This window comes from Rhinolophus ferrumequinum, chromosome 21 (genome assembly GCF_004115265.2).
Source record: "Rhinolophus ferrumequinum isolate MPI-CBG mRhiFer1 chromosome 21, mRhiFer1_v1.p, whole genome shotgun sequence".
NCBI classification, from domain to species: domain Eukaryota; kingdom Metazoa; phylum Chordata; class Mammalia; order Chiroptera; family Rhinolophidae; genus Rhinolophus; species Rhinolophus ferrumequinum.
In genome coordinates this window covers 44,414,038-44,441,068 of record NC_046304.1, presented here as the reverse complement: position 1 = coordinate 44,441,068, position 27,031 = coordinate 44,414,038, and the positions used below count along the sequence as shown (strand labels likewise).

Here is a 27,031-nt window from a genome sequence, read left to right as displayed (position 1 = left end):
GTGCTATTTGGGAGTTTCTTCTTTATAATCATGAGGTTGGCAGAAGAAACGTTGGTGACGACTATAACATGACAAATCCTAGCTATCTCAGCGAGTAACTAAGCTGCTTTATGGATTATTGCACACCACTACTAACAGTAATAGTTAATAACAGCTAACAAAGTATTTCAGGCACCTAAGGCTTTTCAATACTCATTAAAATTGGGGCTCTTCACCTCAATACAGGTCCATGAATAGAATTCAGTGTCAGGGAGTTTGAATGGAAAAAAAGAGCTCTCTTTATTTTTACTCCCCTGACTTTCAGCATTTCCTTTCAGTTATGAACAAACCAAGGCAGGATTAGCAATAACCATGACTAACAGAAATCACAGCTATTTTTATAGCCCATTTATGGTGTTCCATAATCACTAAATATTGTTTACTCTCATCATTATTCATAAATGACATTAGTTATTAGGTCCACTGCTAAATTTTGATATTTATTGCATTCATTTAGAAACATATATATTCCTTTATCAGGACTTTGACTTATTAATGTTTCGACAAGTTTAACCAATAAAATTTCTTTTCTTTGTAATTTTAGATATTTTATTAAATTTAAAAACGTTATCTGAGGACTGCATAGACTTCACAAAATTGCCAGCGGGATCCATGGTACAGAAAACCATAAAGAACCCCACTAATAAAGCCTAAAATTTCAATAAAGCCACCCACAGACTTCAGTGTATGTAGACCCAGATATGGACAGAGCCCTGTATTTTACAGCCTTCACTTCCCCCAAGCATCTAATAATTTTCTGTAATTTTCATATTTATAAGTTCTAACATTGTTTTTAGAATCCAGTGTTTATGTTTTAACTATGAGTTTCACACAAGAAAATCCCTGCCATTACCAAAAGACATAAATCTAATAATCTGTACCAGTATCTGCTTACAACAAATGGCACTGAAACAAGATTCAACAAAAGAAGGGAAAAGCCTGAAAGAACAACACAACAGGCAAACTAATTCTCAGTGACAGTCTCGTCTTTCATCTTAAGCCATGCCTTGAACTCTACCTTGTTTAATTATTAAGTCAGGAGCTGCTCAGCAAGATCTGTCTAGTTTTGATGATTCTTAAATTCAATCTTGGTGACAGACTCTGTCCATTTTTCTTTATATTTACTATTATCTAATGACAAGGTCTGAATGCTAATTTTGAAATTCAACTTTCATTAAAAATAGAATGAAGTTTTTCTGACAGTGACCTCTTGGCTCCAAAGTATCACTTTTCTTTACATCCCAAATTTATAAAAATTAAAGATTCCACTGTGAAAGACATTGCTCTCTTCATAACATTTAATTAATAATACATAACAATGCATTAAACATTTTAGGCAATCAATGTTTCACAAATTTCAACTTTAAAATTACTTAATATATTCAATTCACATTTGCGAAAATATCGAATGTTGAGATGACAAAAATTTATTTCCCATATAAATTTGGGCTTTGTTCATGACTTTGAATATCATTATGCTGTTATCCAGAAAATAAATTCTTGATATATTTCCCCTGTAAACCTGAGACTACCTTCAGCCTTCTCTGTCTCACTGAAGTGCCAGTTCTCGCCTCTGGACTGATACCCACACCCAGGCCGCCCACCCCTCCTGCCTGACCTACTACAACAGCCTTCTGCTTGGTCTCCCTGCTCCCACTCCTCCCCCCGACAGTTTGTTCTCCACATAGAACTAAACAGATACAAATCACTGTGGATCTTGCTTCCCATTTTTTTTTAACCCTGCGAGATAGACCAGAAAGCTGGTTGTGGGGACAGAGCCAGGAGTGCAGTTTCCAGGCTCTCGGCCTCACGTGGAAAGGTGCTCACTCGGGTAGTAAATGGCCATCAACTGTGATTGGATGGCCATCAGCTGTGGCTAGCTGGCCATCAGCTGTAACCAGTGAGCCATTGGTCACTAATATAACTGCCGTGGCTACGCTAGCAGAAAATGGGGGCTAGCAAGCGCGGATTGTAGATTACGGATTGCAGAGAGGCAGATGCCGCCAGCGAGAATACAGTGGTATGACTCCCCTATCTATGGTTCCGTGGGTGTTCCTTTTTGGCCTCACCATGTCCTGTGTTCTTGTGTGAGGAGCGGGACCAGTGACCTCACAGGACACCCTGCATGACACTGGTCTAGGGGTCTCTCAGATATGCCTGGGTCACTGACTCTTGTTCAAATTCCACAGTTTTAAATTCAAGGAAGTTCTTGGACCATCCAGGCTGGGCGGGGTGGGCTGAGTGGTAAATGACGACTGACTCCATGCCTAGGATCCAAGGCTCTCCCATCGCGTCTGAGGAACAGACTGACGAGCTGCACCTGCCTCACATTGAACAGCGCTGGTCCACAGACCCACTGCCTCCCAGTTCCAGGCTTGTGTATTTTCAGAAGTCAGCTGAGCTTCTAAAAAGCTGAAGATATTCACTCCCTCAGGCCTATCCTCTGCAACTAGGAGCTCTCTGAGGAGGTGCCTTAGGGGATCCTCCATCTTCGGGCAAGTTCCTGGTCTCTCCGCAGCGTGCTGTGGTGTCTCCTCCTGCATCCTCACAGGAAGGGAACTTCCAGGGTTTACCCCTGTGCTACCCGTGTCTGGTCCTTCAGTCAACATGAATCTACTAAGAACACGTGAGTTAGGGTGGTCACACTATTCCTATCTCCCATTTGATTCCCTTCATGCTAGTGTTAAATATTGTCAGAAAAACAATCAAGTCTTCCATTAAAAAGAATGAAACCAACAAACAGGAAGAAAGGAAATAAATTATCTCTAGACTGAAAGTCAGTGAAAAAACAAGAAGAAAGATTTGTAAAGGCTTCTGGGAGTTAAAAAAAAAAAAATTGGCATCAAACAGTCCAGAGTGAAATCCCACAGCTACTTCAAGAGACTGTCCATTGTCACATATAAATCTGTATCAGGTGGGAAGTAGAGCGATTTCTTTCAATTCTACATCACATTTATGCACCGCACACATCAGAGAAGCATGGGGACATGGAGATTGAGAGGGTAGCTTCTAAAAATGGCAAGAAAAGAAAGAAAAAGACTTACTGTGGACTGCGTCTGTGCCATGTATTCACCTTCCATTTTATTCAGACGTACATTTGTATCCTCCAGCAATTCCTGAATATTTTCAGTGTGCCGCTTTTGAAGATCAAACTTTTCCTTTTCCATTTCTGCTACAGCATTGTGGAGCTACACAATGAAATCAAGAATTGATTCTTTCATTACTATTATAAAATAGGCTATTTTGCAATTCAGAAAAAGTGTTTTCCTATATTTATTTAGACGCTGACTCGAACAATAAAAGATATAAAATTCATAAATAAACATTCAAAGTAAGGATATCGTATAAAGAACATGATTAAGAAACTATTTTTTTCTTTACTTTCCTGTATTGAAAACTGTTAATGGGTAAACAAATATTAAAGGAAATTATCCACCTCGGGTAGAAACAGTAAATAAATCAGACAGATAATACAATGTCTCAGCTGAACAACACTAGCATTAGCCTGAAATCAGAAAATGAAAATCTTTATAATATAGTTGTTGGTTAGAAATATTATCTCACTATCTGTATTTTCGTATTATTTGCATGAAATTTTGAACAAGAGCAATGTTAAAAATCCTTTTTCCTTCATCCTACCCCCAACAAGAAAGTATTTTTATCCATTCTCATAATCTATACAAAAGTAGACATAAAAGATGTCATTTATAAATCAAACACAGAAAGAATTCTCTAAGGAGAACTGTATACTATTTGTCCTCATGTATGCAGGTCTTTATAAAGATTATGATCTATCTATGTAACTAAGGTAAAAACAAAACAAAACAAAACAAAACAAAACAAGGTTCAATGGACAGCTTCCAAAGGGAGCTGCAAATCTGTGCTCCCGGCCTTGTGAGCGCTCCTTCCCTTATCTGCAGGGGAGTGGGATTCTGAGTCTAACTCTTATCTGTACATCCAACCCAGGTTCACTCAATAGATGGGGAGGACAGGAGTCCAAAGCAGTCTAGAAGATGTATTTGATTTCCCATTCATGAACAGGAGAGAGAGAACAAGCGTATGACGCGCATAGACTCTTATTTGCCTATGAACGTACTGAAGGTAGAGGGAAAAACCCTGAGACATGGTGGAAACTAGAGGCAGAATGCAGGCAATTGTTATGCTAATTATTGTAAGGGTCCTAAGAACTTTTCGTCTAGTGTCGAGCAGAACAGGAAGAGTGAGGATGGCTCGGTAATAGCTACACAGAAGACCCTTGGGTTTCACAAATTTAACACATGCAGTTTTGAGTACCTGTATGTGGCCTCCCCACCCCCAAATCCCTGCTATGTTGTGTTTGTATTTTTGCCAAAGTACACATTGTAAACCAGTGTTATGTCTAGTATTCAAAAGTCAGTCACTTAGCTGGTACATAAATGTAGCCAAGCCCAGAGCACCTACATTTCAGTGCTGCTTCATAGCTGTCAACGGACATGCATAGTAACTCTGCTGAAGGGATCTAAATACATCAGGTAGAATTTTGTGGTTATATTTGTGTTGCAGTGGTTTCTTCATGTTTGTGTTCTCCCAAAGTTCCTTTGACCGATGCCTACTGAATGGCGAAGGCCTACTGTATTTAGTAGTCCATGAATACTTAGTGGTTTCTCAGGTGTACCCCACAATTGCTTTATAAAGTGACTGTTGATGTTGGAGGGGTGTCTCTAAGAAGTCTGAGTCATTTAAAACTCATCCTGGGAATTTACAGTTGAGACTACAAGGGTAAAACTGACACTGGCAAAAACAAGTATGCTATAACTTGGCTGATTCACCTGAGGATTGTACAGGTGTGTCTGGTCTAATAATCTGACTGGAGACGACAATATTTATATATTCATCCAACAAATTGTATTACTACCTAGCATGTACCAGGCGCGTGGTAGACATTCATGGTCTTGGTCTGGGGAGGCTTTAAAGAGCAAGCATTCCCGAGGGAGAAACTGTTCTAGCAGCAAATATTCTTAAGATTGCTATAAAGCACACATGTTGCTGGGGTTTATTAAGTTATCTGGAGGCTATCATGGCCCTGATAATGAGGGGCTCTATAAAGTTCCACAGAGATTCTTTAGCCAGGGTTTGGTGACGGATACAGGGAATGCGAAAGGCCTTCCCAGCACCCTCCATATTGGTCTTTAGCTTGGACTTTGGACCATGTCGTTGCCTCATGCCAGAGGAGCCCAAGAGGAGCTAGGAATCCGTCCAAATAGAAGGAGAAGTATTATAAAAGCATTGTAAGAATGAATGGTGCAGCCACTTTGGAAAACAGTCGGGCAGTTCCTTGAAATGATAAACACAGAATTACCATTTAAGCCAGAAACCCCACTCCTAGACATACACCTGGGAAATAATAAAACATGTATGTGTGGTTCTCTGCCCAATTCCTGGCACAGAGCTACTAGAACCCTCGTAATTTCCTAGGTCATAGGAGCACTACGAGCATATTTTGTTCGAATATTTGGTCTTTGACCCTGGTTTCTGATACAGGACTCCCAAATCCCTTGGAATTTCCTGGGTGACAGGAGTGTCTTTTGTTCTAATAAAGCAACTGTTGGTGAGTTCCTGGATGAGGGCTGGTCGCCAGAAAGACCAGCCAGGATTAGAAGCTTGAAACTTTCAGCCCCATCGCTCATTCTCTGGGAGAGGTGAGGGGCTGAAGATTAAGTTTACGATAGATCATGCCTATGTAATGGAACCTTATAGAAATCACGCAAATACGGGGCTTGGAGAGCTTCTGGGCTGGTGAACACATGGAGGTGCTGGGAGAGTGGTGTGCCAGGAGAGGGCATGGAAGCTCTGTGCCCCTTCCTACATCGCTTGATCTGTGTACCTCTTCATCTGTGTCTTTTATTACATCCTTTATAATAAAGTGGTGACCATCAATAAGTGTTGCCCTAAATTCTGTGAGCAATTCCAGCAAACCATAGAACCATAGGAGGGGTTCATGGGAACTCCTATTTATAGCCACTTGGACAGAAGTGCAGGGACTTTCAATTGACATCTGATGTGGGGGCAGTCTCATGAGATGGAGCCCTTAATCTGTGGGACCTGACACTAAGTCTAGGTAAATACATAGTGTTAAAATTTAACTGAATTATAGGACATCCAGCTTGTGTCAAAGAGAATTGCTTGATGTGTGGAAAACCCACGTATCTGGTGTCAGAAGTACTAATGAGTGTGTGAGTAAAGGAAAACACACAGTGTTTTCTCCTATATAATAGCCTAGAGAAATAAAAAAAATATGTCCACACAAAACCTTGTACACAAATTTTCATCACTACATTATTCATGATGTCTAAAAAGTGGAATCAACTCAAATGTCCATCAACTGAGGAATGGATAAACAGAATGTATCCATACAATGAAATATTATTCGGCCATAACACTGATTGAACTATTGATTCAGGCTAAAACACGGGTGAAACTTAACAACTTCAGAGTTAGTGAAAGAAGTCTGTCACAAAATGCCATATACTGTATGATTCTATAGGCAAAACTATAGAGGCAGAAAGTGGATCAGCGGTTGCAAGAGGCTGGAGGAAGGGGAAAAGCTAAGTGACTGCTAATGGATACAAGGTTTCTTTCTGGGGTGACAGAAATGTCCCAGAAATTACATAGTGGTGACGGCTCTACAACTTTGTGGATATACTGAAAACCACTGAATCGTACACTTTAAGAGGGTGGATTTTATGGTGCATGAATCATAACTCAATTTTTTAAAAACTCCCTCAGATTAGAAACAGCATGGTATAGTCATCAGATAGCTGGGAAAAGTTTTGGACAGCTAGTACAAAAGTATTAAGAAAGGGAGTAGCATTGGGACAAAAGGTGAGGCTTGCAAGATCACCAGTCTTAATCATGAGGAGGCTTGTAAACCCTCAGGGCAATCGGGAACCACTGCGGCGATTTAAACACAGCGGTGAGGTAAACCAGATGTGTGCTTTGGACAGATCGTCAGTGTGGGGCATGGACCCAAGAGGGGCAGAGTCGAGATCCAGCACAACTAGGCAAGAGGCGAGAGTCTCTGGGAATTCAAATGAATTAAAGACAAATAGAACAAACAGAACTTGGCAAGTGATTAAATGTAGGATGTGAGGCACAAGAGAAGAGTGAGCAGCTGGGTAGATGGCAATACCACAGGGAAGAGGGAAAAAAGGGAATAACCTTAGGACGTGACTGTTTCAGCAACAAAGAAAGAAGACGGAGTTTGGGAAGAATGATGAAATTTAGATCAAGGAGAGATCTTAAATAGGTAGTTGAATAACTGGGACTTAAAGTGAGCTATGTAGGAAGGAAATTTCTACTAGGGAGTACACACACACACACACACACACACACACACACACACCACCATGTCAAACTGTCCGTATACATATCTAAGAATTTTTGAAGGAATGACTACATACATCACGAAGTAAATCTATCATCTGCTTATTAATTTTTGATACCTATCCTATTTACACCTGGTTTTCATTTCTGCCCAAATTTCCATGCAATTGTACTTCACAAAAACCAACTTCAATCATGCTTGCAGTGTTTTTACACCCACTAATTATTGTGTAACTGTAAGAAAATTCTAAGAAGGATTTACTAGTGCAGCTAAAAGAATAAAATGTACCCCTGTACGTGGCAGAAGGCAGAAGACCTTTCTCTTCAGATACCTGACAACTTAAACTGGGAAATCAGGAACTAGGGAATTCAGACAAAGACAGGAAGGGGGCGTGCTGTGTACACAATATACCTGCAGCAAGCACCCAAAACAGCCAAATTTCTAGAAAATATAAAATCAAATATCAGAAAGAGAAAAACCACATCAATTAACAAAATAAAACTAGAAAAGAGCTAACTTTACCCATCTTAAAATGTCTGCAGGGACCTTCCCAGACTGGTCCTGAAGCTGTCATCACCAACACATTTCGGACCAACAGTGTCTGCTTGGGAAGGCATTTGTAACTTTCAGTAAAATATTTCAAACCCAGACTAATTGAAAGAATATCAGTATGAGTTAAGTGAAGATCTTTATGGTACATTACTTCAAAAGAAATAACATATTTCTTTGAAATACATATTGTAATTTGAACTAATGGCTAAGGGCTCCTAAGTGAAAGTACTGTATGACTATGTGAGTCTCCTGCATAATGAGTATTTTTATTACTTGACTCTTGGTGCTATTAAATTATAAGAAAATATCTTTCTTAATTAAATTAAATGCTCCTCCAAGGATAACCCATCCACTACCGATTTTGTTTATGTCAAAAACAAGTTTATACTATAAATACTGTATTATCTGAAATTTCAGGAAAGAAATGATCTAATGGCCTAACTCCAAAATTTTAAAAGTTCAATTTCCAAAAATTATCCTACTGTTATTTCCCTACATACTTTGCTTAAAAATCTACTGGCTTAGGACGTGTATGTGAAAAAAAAAAAATCTATTGGCTGTGACAAAAAAAATTGAGAACACTAATTGAATTTAAATATTAGTCAAAAGTAAATTTCCTAAATGCAAGCTATTTTATAAACCTAAATTACGCTTATAGAAGAAAATACACCAAAACATGAATAATAGCTATTTCTAGGTAGTTGGTCTAAAATTACAAGTTACTTTATTTTCTTTGTTCATACTTTTCTGTATAGTCTGTAAACATTCATTATTTTTATAATTAACATGTTACTTAGAAGCATAAACCTTTATATTTTTTATTACTGTTTTATTTTATGTAGCCTACCTTTTTTTCCCAATCATTATTCAGAGATTCTGCACTTTGTTCGCATATCTTTTTCAGCTCTGCAATCTGGTTTTCTTTAGTCTCTCTGATAACTTGACAGTCACGTATAAGGGTCTGAACTGTCAAAAATTATGAAAAACACAGTTAAACCAATTCTAGCTACCACATAAGAGTCTGAAGATAAAAAATACACAGAGTACCAATGAGATCATTCCATTCTTCACCAAGTCTTCTCAATTCTCTCTTCTAAAATACCTTATTCTTTCCTCTTTTTCTCCATTTCTACCACCACAGCCGTGGTTGAATCCACCATTACTCACGCCCTAGACAATTTTAAAACTTCTAACATAGAAAATAGATCCTCATGATCTGGCTGCTTTCTGGCCTTATCTTTGCCAATGTCATATTTTTAACTTGTAAACACACCAACCTACCTGCAGATTCCTGAGGCCGTATTCTTTCTTATATCGTAGCATACATCTGATCATTTATCTACCTGGAGTGCCCTTCCCTCCCCTGTTGAAAATCCCTATTCATTCTTAGTCTCAATTCAAGTGTCATCTTCTTTATGAGCCATTCACCAGTCAGATTCCTCCTCTTATAGGGGCAGAAAGAAACTCTTCTGTATTCCTAGGGATCCTCATACATTTCTCCATTAAAATCTATTTCTCCACATAAAATCTATTATTACGTTATATGTTATAATGGCTTACTTGCCTATTTCCTGAGGAGAAAGATATTTCAACTTTGTAGCTACAGAGCATAACAGTGCCACACAGGCAAGTGCTCAAAAAGATATATGCTGAACAAATAGATAAAGGAACCTATCATTTCAACATAGCGTTGATCCTACGTACTTTAAAAGCATTGCCAAGGTTTATGTTACTAAAACAAAATATGCTTTAAATTATATGAAATATTTCCCTCATAAATCACTTTTTTACATTTCCACCTTTTTTTAAATGACTTAAACTGTCACTGATTTAAGTGAAAATTTGTTTAATATATTCATGTCATCCAGATGGTAAAATAAATCCAGTTGTATGTTTGCTCGAATATAATGAATTTTTTAGCTTACTGAATCTGTTCTTATTCACTTACTACAAGATAGCAAAATTTAATTCTATAACTATGTATGGTGACAGATGTTAACTGGCTTTATTGTGGTGATCATTTCACAATATATACAAGTATTGAATCACTGTGTTGTACATCCGAAACTAACATGGCTGTCAATTATACCTCAAAAAAAGATAGCATATTTTTCATAAACATTTACATAGAAATTTCTTTCACTCTTATATCTCAACTATGCAACAAATGAGGGGAAGAGGAGAAGAATCCAAGTTAACCTAATGTGAATCTTTATAGTATTTTACTTCAACAATTCCAAAATTAAACTAAGATCTGTTTGCAACTCAAAAAGCCTTAAGAAATACTATTTTAAAATCTTTAGCATATTTAAATTGCCTGGCTCAAATCAGGATAAGAAACAAAAACCTAGAAATAAATTTAAAATATTTTCATAGCCACTGATATTTGGAGAAAGAATCGGATCAAATTTCTAACCAACATTTAAGACTGGAAATAAACCTAAAAATAGCGATTTCATTAGTTAATTTATATATGTAATTGTCATCCTAAGTTTCAAGGACATTACCATTTCCTCAGATACACTAAGGTTGGGTGATTCATGAGAGAGCCAGTAAGTTCTGTATGGAAACCCCTAAATGAAAACCTTCTCTCCCCTTTCCTCTTACTTGTCGCCTAGATCTTATCGTTCACCAAATCCTTCAAAATTTCTTCTTCAGTTCCATTCTCACTACTCCCACTGCCATCATTCAGATATTCTGGGTCCTATCATCTTACATGTAAAATTACAGAAGCAAGGGAACATAAACTCTTTGAGTTGGAAGGGACTTTATGTATTATTTATTCCAACATCACCATTTTATAATGAGTAAGCCAAGGCCCAGAGACTTCCTGACATCACATAGCAGACACTGAATAGCAGGGCTGGGATTTGAGCCTGTGTTTTCTAGTAAGTGGGATGTTCTCTCCCACGCTATTCCACCTGTGACTGTTGTAACAGACTGGGAATTGGCCTCACCGTGATGGCACACCCACCGTTAGGTACAAGGCTACTCTTGAAACTTGAGGTCCTAAAACTCACCTCTCAAAAATTGGACTCTCCAGCACGTACGGGATAAACTTGAAACGTCTAAATCTGAATTTCAAGATCCTGCTTAAGTCATACCCAGTCACTTATCTTTTTCAACCTCTCTTAGTGTAAAGGCTATCTACGCTAGCTAAATGGTTTTGCAGCATCCTTCCCCAAACTTGCCTATACCAGCATTCCTATTGTAGTATCTAGAAGCTTTTAAAAGTCCTTTTCTCCAAAAATGTTTTCAATACTCTCTAATGGCTCCCTGTGCATTTAGATATTTTGGCCTACAATCATAGTCAATTTAACACTTAATCATATGCTTTCTTTTCCTTTTTAATAAAAGTGTATATGGGGAATTTTTTTTAAATGTATTCATAAAGTACATTTAAATACACTGTATTTCTGTCAACCACAATACTAGCATATATTATAAGGAATAAAGTAGGTAACATAATGAATTTTATTAGATCACAACAAGTAATTTCCCTGGACTTCTTTGTGAAAGCCAGTAAGTTCTAACTCTATGACTGACCCATGGCAGCCCAATTAGGAGTCAGAGTTAAGAAGAGAGAATAACAGTGAGAGACTCTTCCAACTCCTTAACCAAACCAAACACCACTGCTGCCACCGCCGCCACCACACACACACAAACACAGTTTTTCCGCATTCACATAAAAGCTCACAGAAACACATCCACTGACGGAAACCCACATAAACATTCCCATCTCACACTACAAAAGGTCAGAAATAAAATTTTACTTTATATAACCACTAAAATAAAATGGAAATATTATTAAAAGATTTATGTAACAATATAACATCACCTTTCATTTCAAGTTTTCTAATAGTCTCCTCCGTTTCGTTTTGTTTCTTTTTGTATAAAGTTTTCAATTCTTCTATTTCATTATTCTTTCTTTCTAAAATCTGCAAATGAATTTAAAATCGTTTAGTATACTATGTTGTTTTACACATAGAACTCATAATTTTTAAATAACCACAGTATTTTTTGCAAGTCCAGCTCAGCTAATCCCATAAAAGATGTAAAAAATATAGTTTAGTGCATTGAGAAAATAGTAAATATGCTGGAATAATTGATTACTGAAAGAGATACATTATCTGCTTTGGATTTTCATGTATCAATCTCTAAGGAGACTATAAATAATAAATTAGGTGATTCTCTAAAATATAACTCAGAGATTAAACTGTCATAAAGTAGCAGAGAGAAGTCATCAAAATTTGACACGTTGGGATAGTACAATTCACCTCCCCACTGGAACAGAACATCTTCAGATGAGCATATCTCTGAATCCTCCCACTAGTGTCCTTCCATTATTTTCATGCACAATAACAAGAATTCCCAGATACATGGGAAGATGAGATGTAATAAGCTTCTTTTATATCTAGCTCTGCTACTGTGAATCAGAAAAATCATTTCACAATGTGTCAAAGTTGCATGAATATTTTACATCATGAATTTATACTGTGTCAGCTTTCCTTCTGTCAGTGGACGCTGCCGAGGAAGCACCGTGAAAGTCTCCCCTCCTGCAGTTGTCATGTCTAAGTGAGAGTCTCCGGAAGAGCCCGAACAGCTGCGGAAGCTCTGCATTGGAGGTCTGAGCTTTGACACAACCGATGAGAATTTGAGGAGCCATTCTGAGCAATGGGGAACCTCAAACTGTGGTAAGGAGAGATCCAAACACCACGCTCCAGAGGCTTCGGGTTTGTCACGTTTGCCACCGTGGAGGGGGTGGGAGCAGCCATGAAGGCAAGGCCACAGAAGATGGGTAGAAGAGCTGTGGGACCAAAGAGGGCTGTCTCGAGAGAAGATTCTCAAAGCCTGGTGCCCACTTAACTGTGAAAAAGATTTTGGTTGGTGGTATTAAAGATGACACTGAAGAACATCACCTAAGAGATTATTCTGAACAGTGTGGGAAAACTGAAGTGATTGAAATCATGACTGACCGAGGTGGTGGCAAGAAGGAAGGCTTTGCTTTGATGACCATGATCCTGTAGACGAGACTGTCATTCAGAAACACCATTGTGTGAATGGCCATGACTGTGACGTAAGGAAAGCCCTGTCTACGCAAGAGATGGCTAGGGCTTCATCCAGCCAAAGAGGTCGAAGTAGTTCTGGAAACTTCGGTGAGGGTCAAGGAGGTGGTTTTGGTGAGAACGACAACTTTGGTCATGGAGGAAACTTCAGTGGTCGAGGTGGCTTTGGTGGCAGGCGTGGTGGGGGAGGGGATGGTGACAGTACGGACGGCAATAATGGATTTGGTAATGATGGAAGCAATTTTGGAGGTGGTGGAAGCTACAATGATTTTGGCAATTACAACAATCAATCTTCAAATTTTGGACCCTGAAAGAAGGAAACTTTGGAGGCAGAAGCTCTGGTCCCTATGGCGGTAGAGGCCAATACTTTGCCAAAGCACGAAACCAAGGTGGCTATGGCGATTCCAGCAGCAGCAGTAGCTCTGGCAGCGGCAGAAGGTATTAATTACTGCCAGGAAACAAAGCTTAGCAGGAGAGGAGAGCCAGAGAAGTGACAGGGAAGCTACAGGTTGCAACAGATTTGTGAGTTCAGCCAAGCACAGCAGTGGCAGGGCCTAGCTGCTACAAAGAAGACACGTTTTAGACAATACTCATGTGTATGGGCAAAAACTCAAGGACTGTATTTGTGACTAATTGTATAACAGGTCATTTTAGTTTCTGTTCTGTGGAAAGTGTAAAGCATTCCAACAAAGAGTCTTAATGTAGATTTTTTGGTGTGTTTTTTTTTTGCACCCCTACTGTTGATTGCTAAATATAATTGTCTGATCATCTGATCATGACACCGAATAAATGTGTCTTTTTAAAAAAATATTTATATTGTGTCAGAAGTTTTCAAATTAATCATTCAATAAAATTTAATCATGATCATTATATACTTCTAAATACATCTACACTAAAAAACAAACAAAAAACTAGAGAAATAACCAAAATGTAGGAAAGTTAGCAAATCGAAAAAAATGTGCTAACCAAGTAGAAAAAAGAAAACCAAGTTGAGACAAGAGTAGGAATAGCCACTTTTCTTACGGTTGAGGTGTATTTCCTATACACCCAAAGTCAGCTAAAAAAAATTATTCACCAGTGTCTAGTTAGACTATTTCTTAGTGCTTTTATTATCAGCATTTTACTTTATCTTTCATTGTTTTAATCCCACCTGTAAGAATGGTTGGTAAATAGGAAAAGGAATTAGTTTGATCCTAACATCCATAGGGAAGAAAAAAAAGGAAAATAATGTAGACAAATTGATAAAACACTGAATTTTGTCCTCCCCAATTCCTGACACATAGAAAATGCCATACAAGCAACAAAATGATGAATACAGTGGTACCTCAGTTTTCGAACATCTCCATTGACGAATATTTCAGTTTACGAACACTGTAAATTTTAATGGATCTATGGTATCATAAGATAGTAAAATTCATGCTACATTTGCAGTTTTAGGGGTTGCCTTTAAAGGTCTGGAACGGATTAATCCATCATGCATTACTTTCTATGGGGAAACCGTGCCTCGGTTTTCGAACGTTTCAGAACTCAAACAGTCTTCCGGAACGGATTATGTTCAAAAACCGAGGTACCACTGTATACTTTCCAAATATGACATAAGGTCAAATATTTTATTTATATTTTACCTGGCATTTCAAACTAGTTTGCATTGCCTCCTTTTTCCATGCAGAATTTATTTAAAAAGAAAAATTCCTGGAAAGGATTTCATTATTGAATGTTTTTCTTAGAATAGATCTTTGTAACAGACAAATCAAGAAGCCTATTTCAAAACCTATTACCATGACTTTTCCAAATATATTTTTATATTCATTTATCTTATACATCAATAGATTCTATTTCATTTGGACACATGTTATATTGAAATTTTATTACTGAATCGCTAATATATTTATGATAGAGAACTATTTTTATCTAACCAATTTAAACTAAGGTAAAATTCCAATAAGAGCAGAAAATAAAATGTGCCTTTAAAATTTGAATGGGAAAGAGGAAAAGAGAAAGAAAGGATTAAATATTTTTTCTCTTTCTAATTTTCAATCAGTGGTGTCCTTCTTGTTGCTTTGAAAGATGAGCCAAATATGCACCTGACTAAATATTAATATATTTTAATTTTTAAGAAAGCTCAGATATGTGATGCTGTGGCCTCAACTCCCTGCCTCCATTTGTGTCACTGAGTCTTGTGAAGCAGAAGCATCGGCTTAATGTTGAAACAATAAATGTTAAGTTTATAGATGTATATAATATATATATATATTTATTTCCTAAATCATTAAGAAATATATATGTTTATTTTATATAAGTATAATATACATATTTTTCCTAAATCATTTAGTAATGATTTAAGAAAATTAGATAATTTCTACTGATACTATATTTTAGTAATGATTTAAGAAAATTATCTAATTTATCTAAATTATCTAATTTATCTAAAATTATCTAATTTTCTTAAATCATTACTAAAATATAGTATAAATTCCATGTAGGATAACCACAAATTGATGATTTCTGTTGTGCCCATTAAGAAGAAAAATTAATTTTATTGAAAAATACCAACTGAAACATTGGAAAGCATAAATACCAATGAGATAATTTAAAAAGCCTACATTGTCAGTGGTAACGTGCAGTCTACACCAAACAGAACTAAGTCCAAGAGTTCTTTTAAAAAAAAAAAATTATAATCGTCAGAAAATGGAAAGAATATAAGGCCAAAACAAACTCTAGTATTTACAGTTGCTATCTTATTTCAGCTTTTATGAAAGATAACAGATAAAAGACTATCAGGTCATCCTTCAAAGAAGAGATGAAGAAGAACTAAAAGGTAATGTAAACTGTAAGGATTTACATAAACATGAATGTTTAGCAAATAAAGTTTAAAGATCAACTTTTGCTGGGATATTAACTTAGGAAATCACTATTATCACATAGACTATAATAATTTAGCAAATAACAAGTGTAACAAGACCTAGACTATTTCAAGTCTGCAATTTTCATAAAAGAATAAATGGTATATATCCTACCTTCTGCACATCAGCGTCATGTTTCTGTTGAAGTTTAAGCTTCTCTTCATGACATTTAGCTTCTATCACTTTTGTTTTCATGTCCAACTGGAAGGAAAACATTTTAAAGGTGTTAATAATTTACTTTTCCCTTTGACAAAAATACGTAATTAAATTAAAATAATTCACTATACAAAACAGACTATCATTTTCCCCTTTTACTCTATAGCCAAAGGTCTAGAAATCACACACATATACCAATATGTTGGTTACGTTCTTTGATTACTTCCAAGCTAATTAAAAATCTTCCAAATAAATTTCACTTGATAGGTAAAACTGATAGTATTAAATACAAATTTATCCATTATCCCAGCCCCTGCAAAAAGTTCATTGTAAAATGCTATTTTGCTAAATCTACTCAGTATTATAGCATTTGTTTGTATTTTCTATTTGAGTCTCTATTCAACCTTTTCACTTTGTTCTTTTCTCACATCTATATGGTTCTTTAAAAGTACTCTTTTAACCTATGTGATAGTTTGAGAATGAATATCTATAAATATGGCATATTCCTGATAAATGCCATCTCTCTTAACAGGTGTTCCAGTTCTCTGTCCTGGAATCATAGACCCCCAACTCCCTCAAGGTAGTGACTCTGTCTCCTTTTGAGCACTGAAATAACTTCTATCCTCACACCAATATCTAATGTACCAGTGTTCTGAGCAAAGCCAGCAAAAATGTAACCAATATTTGTTGATAGCAATAAGTGCATCTTAGAATTAAAAGAATAGTAGCTACAGGTTTTAAGAACAACATAAAATTAGCTATCTCAAATGTAAAAGTACTTGCCCACCTGACTCCAGCTATGCCTTACGTTGGGGTCTGACAAGCCTCATTTCTAACTCCAATTCTAATCCCTATGTATTAACTCTGTGATTTAGGGCAAGTTAACATCTTGAGATTCTACTTCTTCTTCTGCCAATTAAAGATAATTATCCTTACCTCAATGAACTGTGAAACTTACAGACAATGGTATCATTTAAGTAACTATTCTCAGTACAATGTTTGGCACAAAGTAGGTATACAAAAATATGAGCCTACAACCTTCAGGAAAATTTTCTTTTAAAATATTAAAAATATACTGTCAAGACATTTTCTTGAAAATTTTAAAAATATACTTTATATTTTTCAATTACAGTTTCAAATAAACTGAATTTGAACTTCAGATAAACATGCATGATCAAATCAACATATCAAAATGAAATGTAAAAACTTTACAAACAAAAGTTAACATAACACAAATTCATGATTTTTAAATATTATAAGTGGTGGACAGAGAGGCAACCATCCATTTACCAGGCAAAAGGAAAAAATCCTGAATGTTTCTATTCCCTTGCCTCTAAATCACATGATACTTCGTCCTCATTTTAGCTGCAAGGGGCTGGGTGACCTAAGGCCATGTGAAGATCCTTAACAGAAGCATTTTGGGTATCTATTGAAAAGGAATCAAACTTAAAAGTTAACATGACAAAACTGCGAAAATATGGGATACATAATTTATTACCTTACCAGTCTATAATACCTTCTAAAGAGCTTGTCATGCCCTCAGCTTCTAAGGGTCAGCCCTAAACCACATAACTGTTGCTACAACCCAAGCCACCACCTCCCACCTTCTCCACCTCAATCTTGGTTGACCAGATTGGGAATAAACACCAGACACATGCTTAAGTAATCCATTAGCTACAGAATAATCATTCAGATTGTTCTTGAGAAAGAGAATCTGAATGAAGGTAGCAACTTAGCTACTTTGGGGAACAAACCCAAGCTCTAGAAGGGCAGCAACCAAGAGAAAGGATGTGAATCCAGTCTACAGACGAAAGCAAAGCAAATACACAAACAGAGCAAAGTCTAGAAACCACACGGCATCTGAAATCTGAAATAAGCAAACTCAGGCTCCAACTCTCCAAGACACTAGGCGTACTTGAATTCAAAAGGATTTCTTCATTCCTTTTGATTTTAGTTAGCTTGATGGATCTCTGTTCTTGCAACGAAAGAGATTTATCTAAATTCTATTGTGCTGGTATAACATTTTACTTTGGTATAATATTAAACTGAAAGAAAAGTTGCAATAATAGCACAAGAAGCTCCCATATGTCCTTTACCCAGATTCACCATTTGTTCACATTTTACCTACGTCCTGTGCTTTATCATTTTACATCTGTATGTACATATCTATACGTACAAACTATTTTACGAACTATTTTTGAGAAAGTTAGAGACAGCATGCCCCTTTATCCCTAAACACTTTAGTGTATATTTCCTTAAAACAAAGACACTGCCTTTCATAACCAGAGGAGTTATCAAAACCAGGAAATGTAATTAACACAAAATGTAATTAACACAATAATATTATCTAATGCACTGTCTATAGTCAAGTTTTATCAATTATCACAACAATGGCATTGACAGCTATTTTTTTCCCCAGTCCAGGCTCCAATTCAGGATCACGTACTGCCTTCAGTTGTCATATCACCTAGATCCCCTTTGATCTGGAACAGCCTTTCTTTGTGTTTCTTGACCTTGACATTTTTGAAGAGTACGGCCAGTTATCAAATGTCCCTCGGTTGGTAGTTGTCTGATGTTTCCTCATGATTAGAGTTATTACATTTGGGCAAGAATGACACGAAAGTCATGTTGTGTCCTTTTTCATTCCATCTTATTAGGAGGAGGTTGGTTTGTCCCAATATTGTTAATATCAGGTTTGATAACTTGGTGATGATAGTGAACACCAAGTTATAAGTGTAGAATTAAAAAGAAAGTTTCTCTACTGCCATCCTTTTAAAAAAACAGTAGTATCTCTTCTCTGTAAATGCTTACCTGACACCACAGGATAGCCCTACATTTCTGCCCTGTACTCCAGGGCATGACTCACGATACATCATCACGAATGGAATATAGAAAGAACCTTACTAGTATAGCATATAAAGACAATGCAGGATAAAGGATATAGATATAAATATATGGATACATATGTACGCATCTATATACACATACATATATTTATATGCAAAAGACAGTAAACAGCCTTGCTTAACTTAGTTTTAATACAAAAGGCTGAAATTAAGACTAAATATAACACTTTTAATTTGTTTGACCTCCAAGTAACTGACTCCACACAACATAAAGTTTTCTTTAACTGAGCTCAGAACATGCACCATTGATTTCAAACTTAAAAAGCATGGAAATCCACTTCAGGTTATAATGGAGTAACCAGTCTGGAACTCACCTCCCACTGTTCACAACCATGAAAGAGGATAAAACATAGGAGGTAACTGTTCTCACATATTAGGAAACAGGCAGACAGTACTGTCATCCCCACAAGCTGAGCCCCACTATTGTTCCAGCTCTGCACGGAAACAACCGAGTCCAGGTATATCCCTGCAACCCTACTGGACTGAGACAGTGAAGATATGAGTTCAGCGCAGTTGAAGAAGCTGGCATCTTAAGTATAGGGCATTAGGGAGGTGGGCACTGCCCAGCAGGATCCCCTCCCATCCTTGACCAGGGGCTGGGATGTGTGTGCATTTGGTGCACTGGGTGAATAACAAAGCATGGCTGCTACAAGGTAGAAAATCTAACCAACACGACAGATTAAACAGCGCTGGGAGGTACTGAAGGCTCAGCAGCAAGAGTGGAGGCACCTTTCTAACAACTTGTGAATACCTGGCATCCAGATAAACTACCATAAAGGCCACACCTTAGGCCTACCCTAAACCTGCCCACCAAAGCTTAAAAGCAAGCCTTAGTAAGGTCCTCCGAAGAGACTGAGTTTGTAGATGTGACCCCACGATGTTGGAAGAGTTTGGCTTTTCCACAGATTTGCAAACCTCATCCTCTCGTCTTCAGCGTTTTGCACTGTGATCTGTCGTCTCTCTCTCTCCCCCTGGCTTCCGTGACCATGTGCTCCTCGGGTCCTCCTCTCACTCTCAGGAATGTTTCTCTCTCTCCTTTGCATTGTCCAGTTCTTCTTCTACTCTCTAAAGGTGGCATTCTCCCAGTCACCTCCACTATGTGCAAACATCTGCCTTTGGTGGTTTTATCTGGATTTAACTCTAATCTCCCATGGAGACGAATCTGAATCCTCCAATGCAGACCTCATGTCCTTTCTACGTTCCAACCACCTGCTGCACAGCTCCAGCTGGATGTTCCTCTTGTACATTCAATTCAACAATCAGTAAAATAACAGTGCCTACAATATACCAGGAAGTCCCTTGTCTGTGACTCCTTACCCTCAATACCCAGTGAGCCACCAATTCCACCCCAGTATGCAGTGCCTCGTCTCAGACCCACCAGGACCAGCCTAGCAGAGGTCCTCACTCACCTTCCCTCAGCTGTTCCACAGCCTTTTCCCTAATGACTCCCCACTCGTCTTCCTCCCTACATGAGACACTACTGTCCATTTGCGTTTCTAGAGCACAGCTGTGAAAATGTCACCCTCTGGTCAAACTTCAGTAGCTTCCTGGGCCTTGGCTTGACAGCTACCTACATTTCTGAATTTACCACACTCTCTTACATTTCTTTTCCTTAGACACCAGCCAAGTGTCCTACACGCTCCAGCTAAACACATACTCTGGTTTCCGACCACTTTCATGTCTTCTCTGCCTATTCAAATCTCATACATGATTCAATCTTGGGTTCAAATGTCACTTCCATGACATCTTCCCTCAAGCTTCCCAGACAAATGCAGTTTTTCCTTCCTCAATAGACCTCATAACACTTATTCAATATCGCCCTAGAATTGGTTTGCACTCTACTTTCTTTCCTTCTTTCCTGGAACTGAAATACAAGTTTTAAGGGACTTTCTCATAATGTTTACTGAATAAAATAATTAAATTTGGAATCACATTTGTATTCCCTTTGTACTATACATGTGTACACATGTACATGTACGTTAAAATTAAGTTTTAGAATCTAGACAAATGAATAACTGAGTCTAAATTATGGAACCTTCCATGTCAGGCTAAGGCAGAGGGAGCCACTAAGGAGTACGAGCAGAGAAGCCTTCTTAGAGCAGTGCATAAGGAGAGTGAGTACTCTCTAATTCCATTTCTAAAATCACCATTGTTCAACTTGTTCTTCTCTATCAATCTTTTAATGTTAAAGAGGTTTAGTTTTCTAACTGAAATACCCCTCTAGGCCATTTGCCCCCATCAAAAACATTTTATGGTGAGAATCAGTTGGGATCAATGGAAAGAGGAAAGTCTTACCTCATTTGACCAAGTCCCTAGGCAATATGACCAGAAGATATACTCAGACAATTACTTAAACCACCCCAGGGCTAAACCACCCACTTCTAGAAAAAGAAGTAGACAGCCATCAAGAGAGTGAGCCGACTCCACAGGAATAAAAGGCATGTATGACAAGCCATTCTAAGGATAACCTACTGCTAAAGTAAAGAACTGAAATTGGATAGCTTCACTTTCTAGGGGGTATTCCCGCAAGCTATTTTAAAGAGAATTTCTGAAATTTCTACTTAGAAAGACCTTCAGAAATTTTATTTACAAAGTCCACTGGGCCCCATCTTCTCTGAAGTATTCCCTTCAAAGAATAATTCTGAGGTTGGACATTCCGACCAAATGAATAAATCTGATGAATGTGCTCAGTTAGTATAAAAGAATTTCCTTGGGTTTAAATCCCCTACTTGCAGGATAACTAGTTACATTTTAGGACAATTACTAATGGCATTTACTCAACTGAATATGCACAAACTTTAAATTAAGGGTTGTTTGTTTGTTTTTAAAGGAACACTTACCAATCTATTCGTTCAGGTATTCAACAGTCACTCCTACAGGAGAGCAGATTTCTTATTCAAAATGCTACTTCTTACTATTAACGGTTTTGTATGTGTAAATTGTTTAACATTTGATACTGAAATTAGCAGAATACCAGAATACAATAGCATAAAAACCATTAATGTGTTTGTAAGGAAAAAATCTATTAAAGTTACTTAGGTATCATCTACACATTTTACAATATCAAGGAACTCCTTCTAATGGTATTTCAAAACTTTAGTATTGATTAACTACCTCTATCATGTCCAAAAGGAACAAATTCTACAAAAAAGCAATATTTTGATGTAGATTAACTACATCAAATAACTACAAATTTTAAGTTTTTGATAAAGTATTAAATGTAGGCATTATAATTTTACTGAAATTTTTTTGTTTGCCTTTATTTACTGTAACCATGTAGCAATTAAACTGTACGGCATAAAAGGTCAAAAACATTACTGATGTCCACCATCTGTACTGTCCAGCAATTTCCAAAGCATTATCAGCAACACAACTGAATGATGTATTTTCTTAACGACTTTTTCTACATCTCAACAACCATCACGGCAAATTGCAGAAGAAGTGATTCATAAAATAATCATCACTCAACTTACTCAGATACCTAATTGTTATAAACATCTTTTCAGACAATTCTGTTAGTTACCAGTCAGAGAAAAATCATATGTTAGTAATTAAGATTCTTCCTGATTAATGTCTCCAGTGTATCCTATTCTCAAAAAGTTAATTTGTAATATTTCATAATGTTAACTGCTATTCATTGTGCTTATTTATAAACATAGCAGCAAAAAAAACCAAGGCATCTCTCTTGTTATCTTATCCCTGGGGCTTAGAGAAGTACGAAATTTTCCTAAACAATAATTTCTAGTCTCCTCAGAACTCATCACATTAAGAGAAGAAGTGATATTTAAACATACATAGTGCATGCTGGTATTTTTTCGCATTGTTAAATTTTATTATATATCAGATGCAAACATAATTTACATGAACTATAAACATAATTATGTTATTACTGAGTTTTTATGTATTTTGTTTAGTTTCTCTGCACTTGTTGCTATTCATTTCCTTTTTTATTTAAATCTTTCCCTCTCTTCCCCATTTCTTCCCACATCAACACCTACATAATAACAACTGAGTATGTTTTCATATCTTCTGCCATGCTCACAGAATCATATACAAATATGAGCAAGAATGCCTACATCAGTATGGGGTTTTGTGGCACACTGCTAGTGTCCCCACATATCTATTTCCCTCCTCTTTCTCTGGGGCCCCAGGACCACCACTAAACATGGGCAGGCCACATGGCTGTATCATATGAGGCTGCATGTGGTCATGTGACTAGTTACGGTCAAGGGGGATAATAGGACAGAAATGATTCCGGCAACTTTGACTGGACATCTTTAAAAATGAAGCGGCTATCTCTCCATGCTCTCTTTCTTTCTGAAGGATGGCGTTTAACGGTAAGGTACTAGAGAGCAACTGACACCTCAGACCCAGGGACTGAAGCCAGACGCTGAGGATGGTTGGGCTTCCCCACTAGCCTGGGTCCCCAATGATGTCACTGAGCAGAGCATTCTCTACACACCCTGTGTTGTTATATAAGAGCTAAATAAATTCTCTTCTTCAAACCACTATACCCTTCGCAAGACGTGATTTTTTTTTTATTATAAGTGTAATGAGGAGGAAAAAAATTATTCAATATTCCTCTTAACGAACATTCACTTTATTTTCAGTGCTTTCCCACTACAAATATACCTCCCAAAACATTCTCATACATGTACCCTACACACTAGAGCTTTGATTTCTATGGATAGATTATCAGAAGACATGCAGGAGAGTCAATGGTGGATCTATCTTAATAGATTTTTGCCCTCTATTAAAGGTAGATTCACATTTCCAGCAGATTTCCACCAGAAAAACAGACTACTTTAATTTGCATTCCTTGAAAACTACTGTAACTTAGACCCTTTTCACAAGTTTTTGGGCCATATGAATGGTTTTTCTGTGAAATACCCTTTCACAATTTGATCCGTGTTTTGTCTGTCAATCAGTAATAACTCCTGGTATGCTACACATATTAACACACAGTCTGTCCAAATATTTTCCCCAAATTTATTATTTTTCTATTGACCTTGTTTGTTATATATTTTACCATACAAAATCTTTTATTGCACTTAAGTTAAATATTTCTATCATTTCTAGATTCTGGGTTTGAGGGTTAGAAAGATCATCCAATTCCTAGATTATTTTTTTTTGCAAGATTTTTGTGTTTTTTTGAAATTTTTTGATTGAGTATTTGTAGGTTAAGTTTTCAGTACACCCAGAATTTGTTTTTGTTTGTTTCGGTTTTAGAGGATGAAGACCTAATTTTATTTTCTTCCAGATAAATGAAAGGTTACACAAGCATCATGTATTAAATAAAGTCTTCTCTCAGTATATTGATAATAAACTTTGTTATAAAATTTCTATTTTTACTGGGATTTAACTTTTTTTTCTTGTAATGCTCTTTTGGTTTTGGTGTCAGGATCTCTCCCATAAAATGAGTTGAAAAGCATTATCTTTTCCTTTACTATCTCAAAGAATCTGTAATATTGGAATTAGTTCTTCCTTAAATGTTTCCTTACAAAAATATGTAGCTGTAAAGGGAAAGAGTATTTTAGTACTTTTTAAGAATAATTATAGATATTCTTCTTAAGTAAAACAGCACTCACAAGTGCTCGAGTTTTTAAATTGCTTTCATTGTGGAATCTGAAACGTTTCGTACTCTGTCACCATTAAGTTCTGTTGGTCTGTCTTGAACTTGGAATGGTTCTTTTACCCAGGCATGATTTTATGACATCATGCATTACTCATTTGGAAAATATCAGTTCAATGAATTATGTGGCTTTTCAAACACTGAAAATTTCATTGCACAATATCAAAACTTCACATTGGTTAATATCACCACTGATCTCATCAGAAAAGTCTTAGTATTAGAAAGCTCTCAAGCTCACAGTGACTGATACAAGCTTTCCAAAATTCTAATTTTAATTAAGAGGTCAAATTTTATCTTTAGCAAGAAACATTATCGGTTGTTTTGCGTTTTGTTCATTTTTCACAAAATGTCTGCCAAATATCCAAGTCTGAATAACCATAATTTATCAGTCGGTCATTCTTTCAAATAAAAATGGGGCTCCACAAAAAGAGCAGCAACTGAAGTTCATAACTGAATGAATCACACAAGAGTTTTTACTCTAGGCAACCATCATACTTTGATAGCCAGCCTAAAGAACTTAGTTCCAGCTCATCACTCAGATATCAAAAAGAAGCATATTTGCGGTGAAAGATTTAATAAAATTAGTAATTCTACTGCTTACTTCACCCAGGACGTTCTTAAGTAAAACTGGTAGTTTTTCCCCGGCGAGCGTGGGGCAGTAAGGAACATAACGACTGCCAGTACAATTTAGTGCCACCGCCTTGATTTGGGCCAAGATATAGTTTTCTCAGCATTGTGTCTGCAACATCAATGTAAATGTCAATACAGTAAAAAATAATAACATTTAAATATTATTACAAAAATAATTTTGACCTCATAGACCTCATGAAAGAGTCTTGGGGATCGTGGGGTTCACAGGCCACACTTTGGGAACTACTATCCTAGAGCACTCTTGCTCATGTGTGTCGGGAGACATGTATAACATTTTTCATAGGATTATTGTTTGTAAAAGCCGATTAAAAAAAATTAGAATAGATTCATCCACAAAATGGCACGAAATTATGGCAGATTCATTTAATAGAAAGTAATGCAGATGAACCTACTATAACTATATGGCATATCAAGGATGAATGCCACCAGCCTATTATTAGAAGCAAGACACAAAAGAATATATAAAGTTCAGTTCTATTTATATGAAGTTCAAAATCTACTAAAATAAAAACATGTTCATTTTTAAGGATGCAAACATTGGTGGTAAATCAACTTGAGAAACAAAGGAGGGAAACGATCCTCAGAAAAATCAGGAGAGTAGCTCTTCCTAGGAAGACTGAAGAGGCTATGACTGGGAAGGGCCAGATAGCAGCTTCTGGGATGCTGGCGACGATCTAATGCTTGTCTGGGTGTTGTTTACAACGGTATCCCTTGAAATAATTACTTATTCTATTTTCTGAGACTGTGTGTATCTGAATGCTATTTTCATAAGAAATAGTTTAAAATATCAGCTCTTTCATTCTTGCCATTATATCAATGACTGGATTTCATGATCTTGGATTTATTTAAATTTTACCTTTAACTAGCAGATTCACAACGGAAAAAAAAAAGCCTAATTGGCATTAACTGTAAGAAAGAAGCAACATCCCTTTTGGGGCAATAGTGGAAGCATTCAATAGGGTGGAGGCGAGGTTCACCGGAAATATTCCATTTTATTTCACGAAAGAGCATTTTCTACCATCTGCTCTCTGAAAACGGACGGTTGCTCTGAAAATTAAGCTGCCTTCACTGTGTTGTCTCTTCCTTCATTTTCAGTGACAACAGTTTTCCAAATGTCTTAATCTATGCCAAAAATATTTTTAAGGATATTAAAAAGACAACAACAACAACAAACACCCACTGCTCGATGGTGCTCACTGTCACACAATACTGTGACGCGGGTATCACAGGAAATGTGCCCGCAATTACAAAGACAAACAAGTCCCAGTACGTTGGGGAATGACAGGCTGACGTTCAAATAAAGGATCACTGTCACGGAACATGTGTTTTCCCACAAAGCCCAAAATAAACTGAAAGTCTAAAGAACATCTTAAAATATTTTATAGATGTAGTTTTTGCTACCAAAATAAAACTACTACAATTCTTTAACTCTTATAAAATAATACTGCCAATATTAATTCATTTAACATCTACATATTTTCCACACAATTATGAATTTAAAATGGTAGTTGTGTTTGATAAAGTCTGATTTCTAATGGTCAATTAAATATTTCAGGACTCTAAAATTTCAACAGAATTAAATCCTTCACTCTTTCATGACAGATGAACTCTGTAATCTGTATAAAATTTCTTATCACTCAGTTCTCTCCATACTTATTGTATTCTTTAACTTAAGCATTTCAACCTCCAAAATTCTTATTTTATAACATTAAGAATTGAGTAACCTAGATTACTATCACTACTCACAGCAAAAACCTCTGAAA

The 27,031-nt window shown here is 36.7% G+C and overlaps 1 protein-coding gene and 1 pseudogene across 4 annotated transcripts in view; one reads left to right on the top strand and one right to left on the bottom strand.

Annotated features, from left to right (window-relative positions):
* Positions 1 to 27,031, bottom strand: part of CEP112 (centrosomal protein 112) — a 389,712-nt gene that overhangs the window by 316,969 nt on the left and 45,712 nt on the right. For all 4 annotated transcript variants that reach the window (XR_004421320.1, XM_033090398.1, XM_033090397.1 and 1 more), the window contains exons 9-12: positions 16,038 to 16,124; positions 11,793 to 11,892; positions 8,802 to 8,920; positions 3,084 to 3,227 (exon numbers count right to left, since the gene is read on the bottom strand). Coding sequence is in view for 3 of the 4 variants with exons in the window: in XM_033090398.1 (XP_032946289.1) it covers positions 3,084 to 3,227; positions 8,802 to 8,920; positions 11,793 to 11,892; positions 16,038 to 16,124 (450 nt within the window). In the remaining variant the exon portion in view is untranslated. The remainder of the gene's footprint in view (positions 1 to 3,083; positions 3,228 to 8,801; positions 8,921 to 11,792; positions 11,893 to 16,037; positions 16,125 to 27,031) is intronic.
* On the top strand, positions 12,522 to 13,465 carry LOC117013347 (heterogeneous nuclear ribonucleoprotein A1-like; annotated as a pseudogene).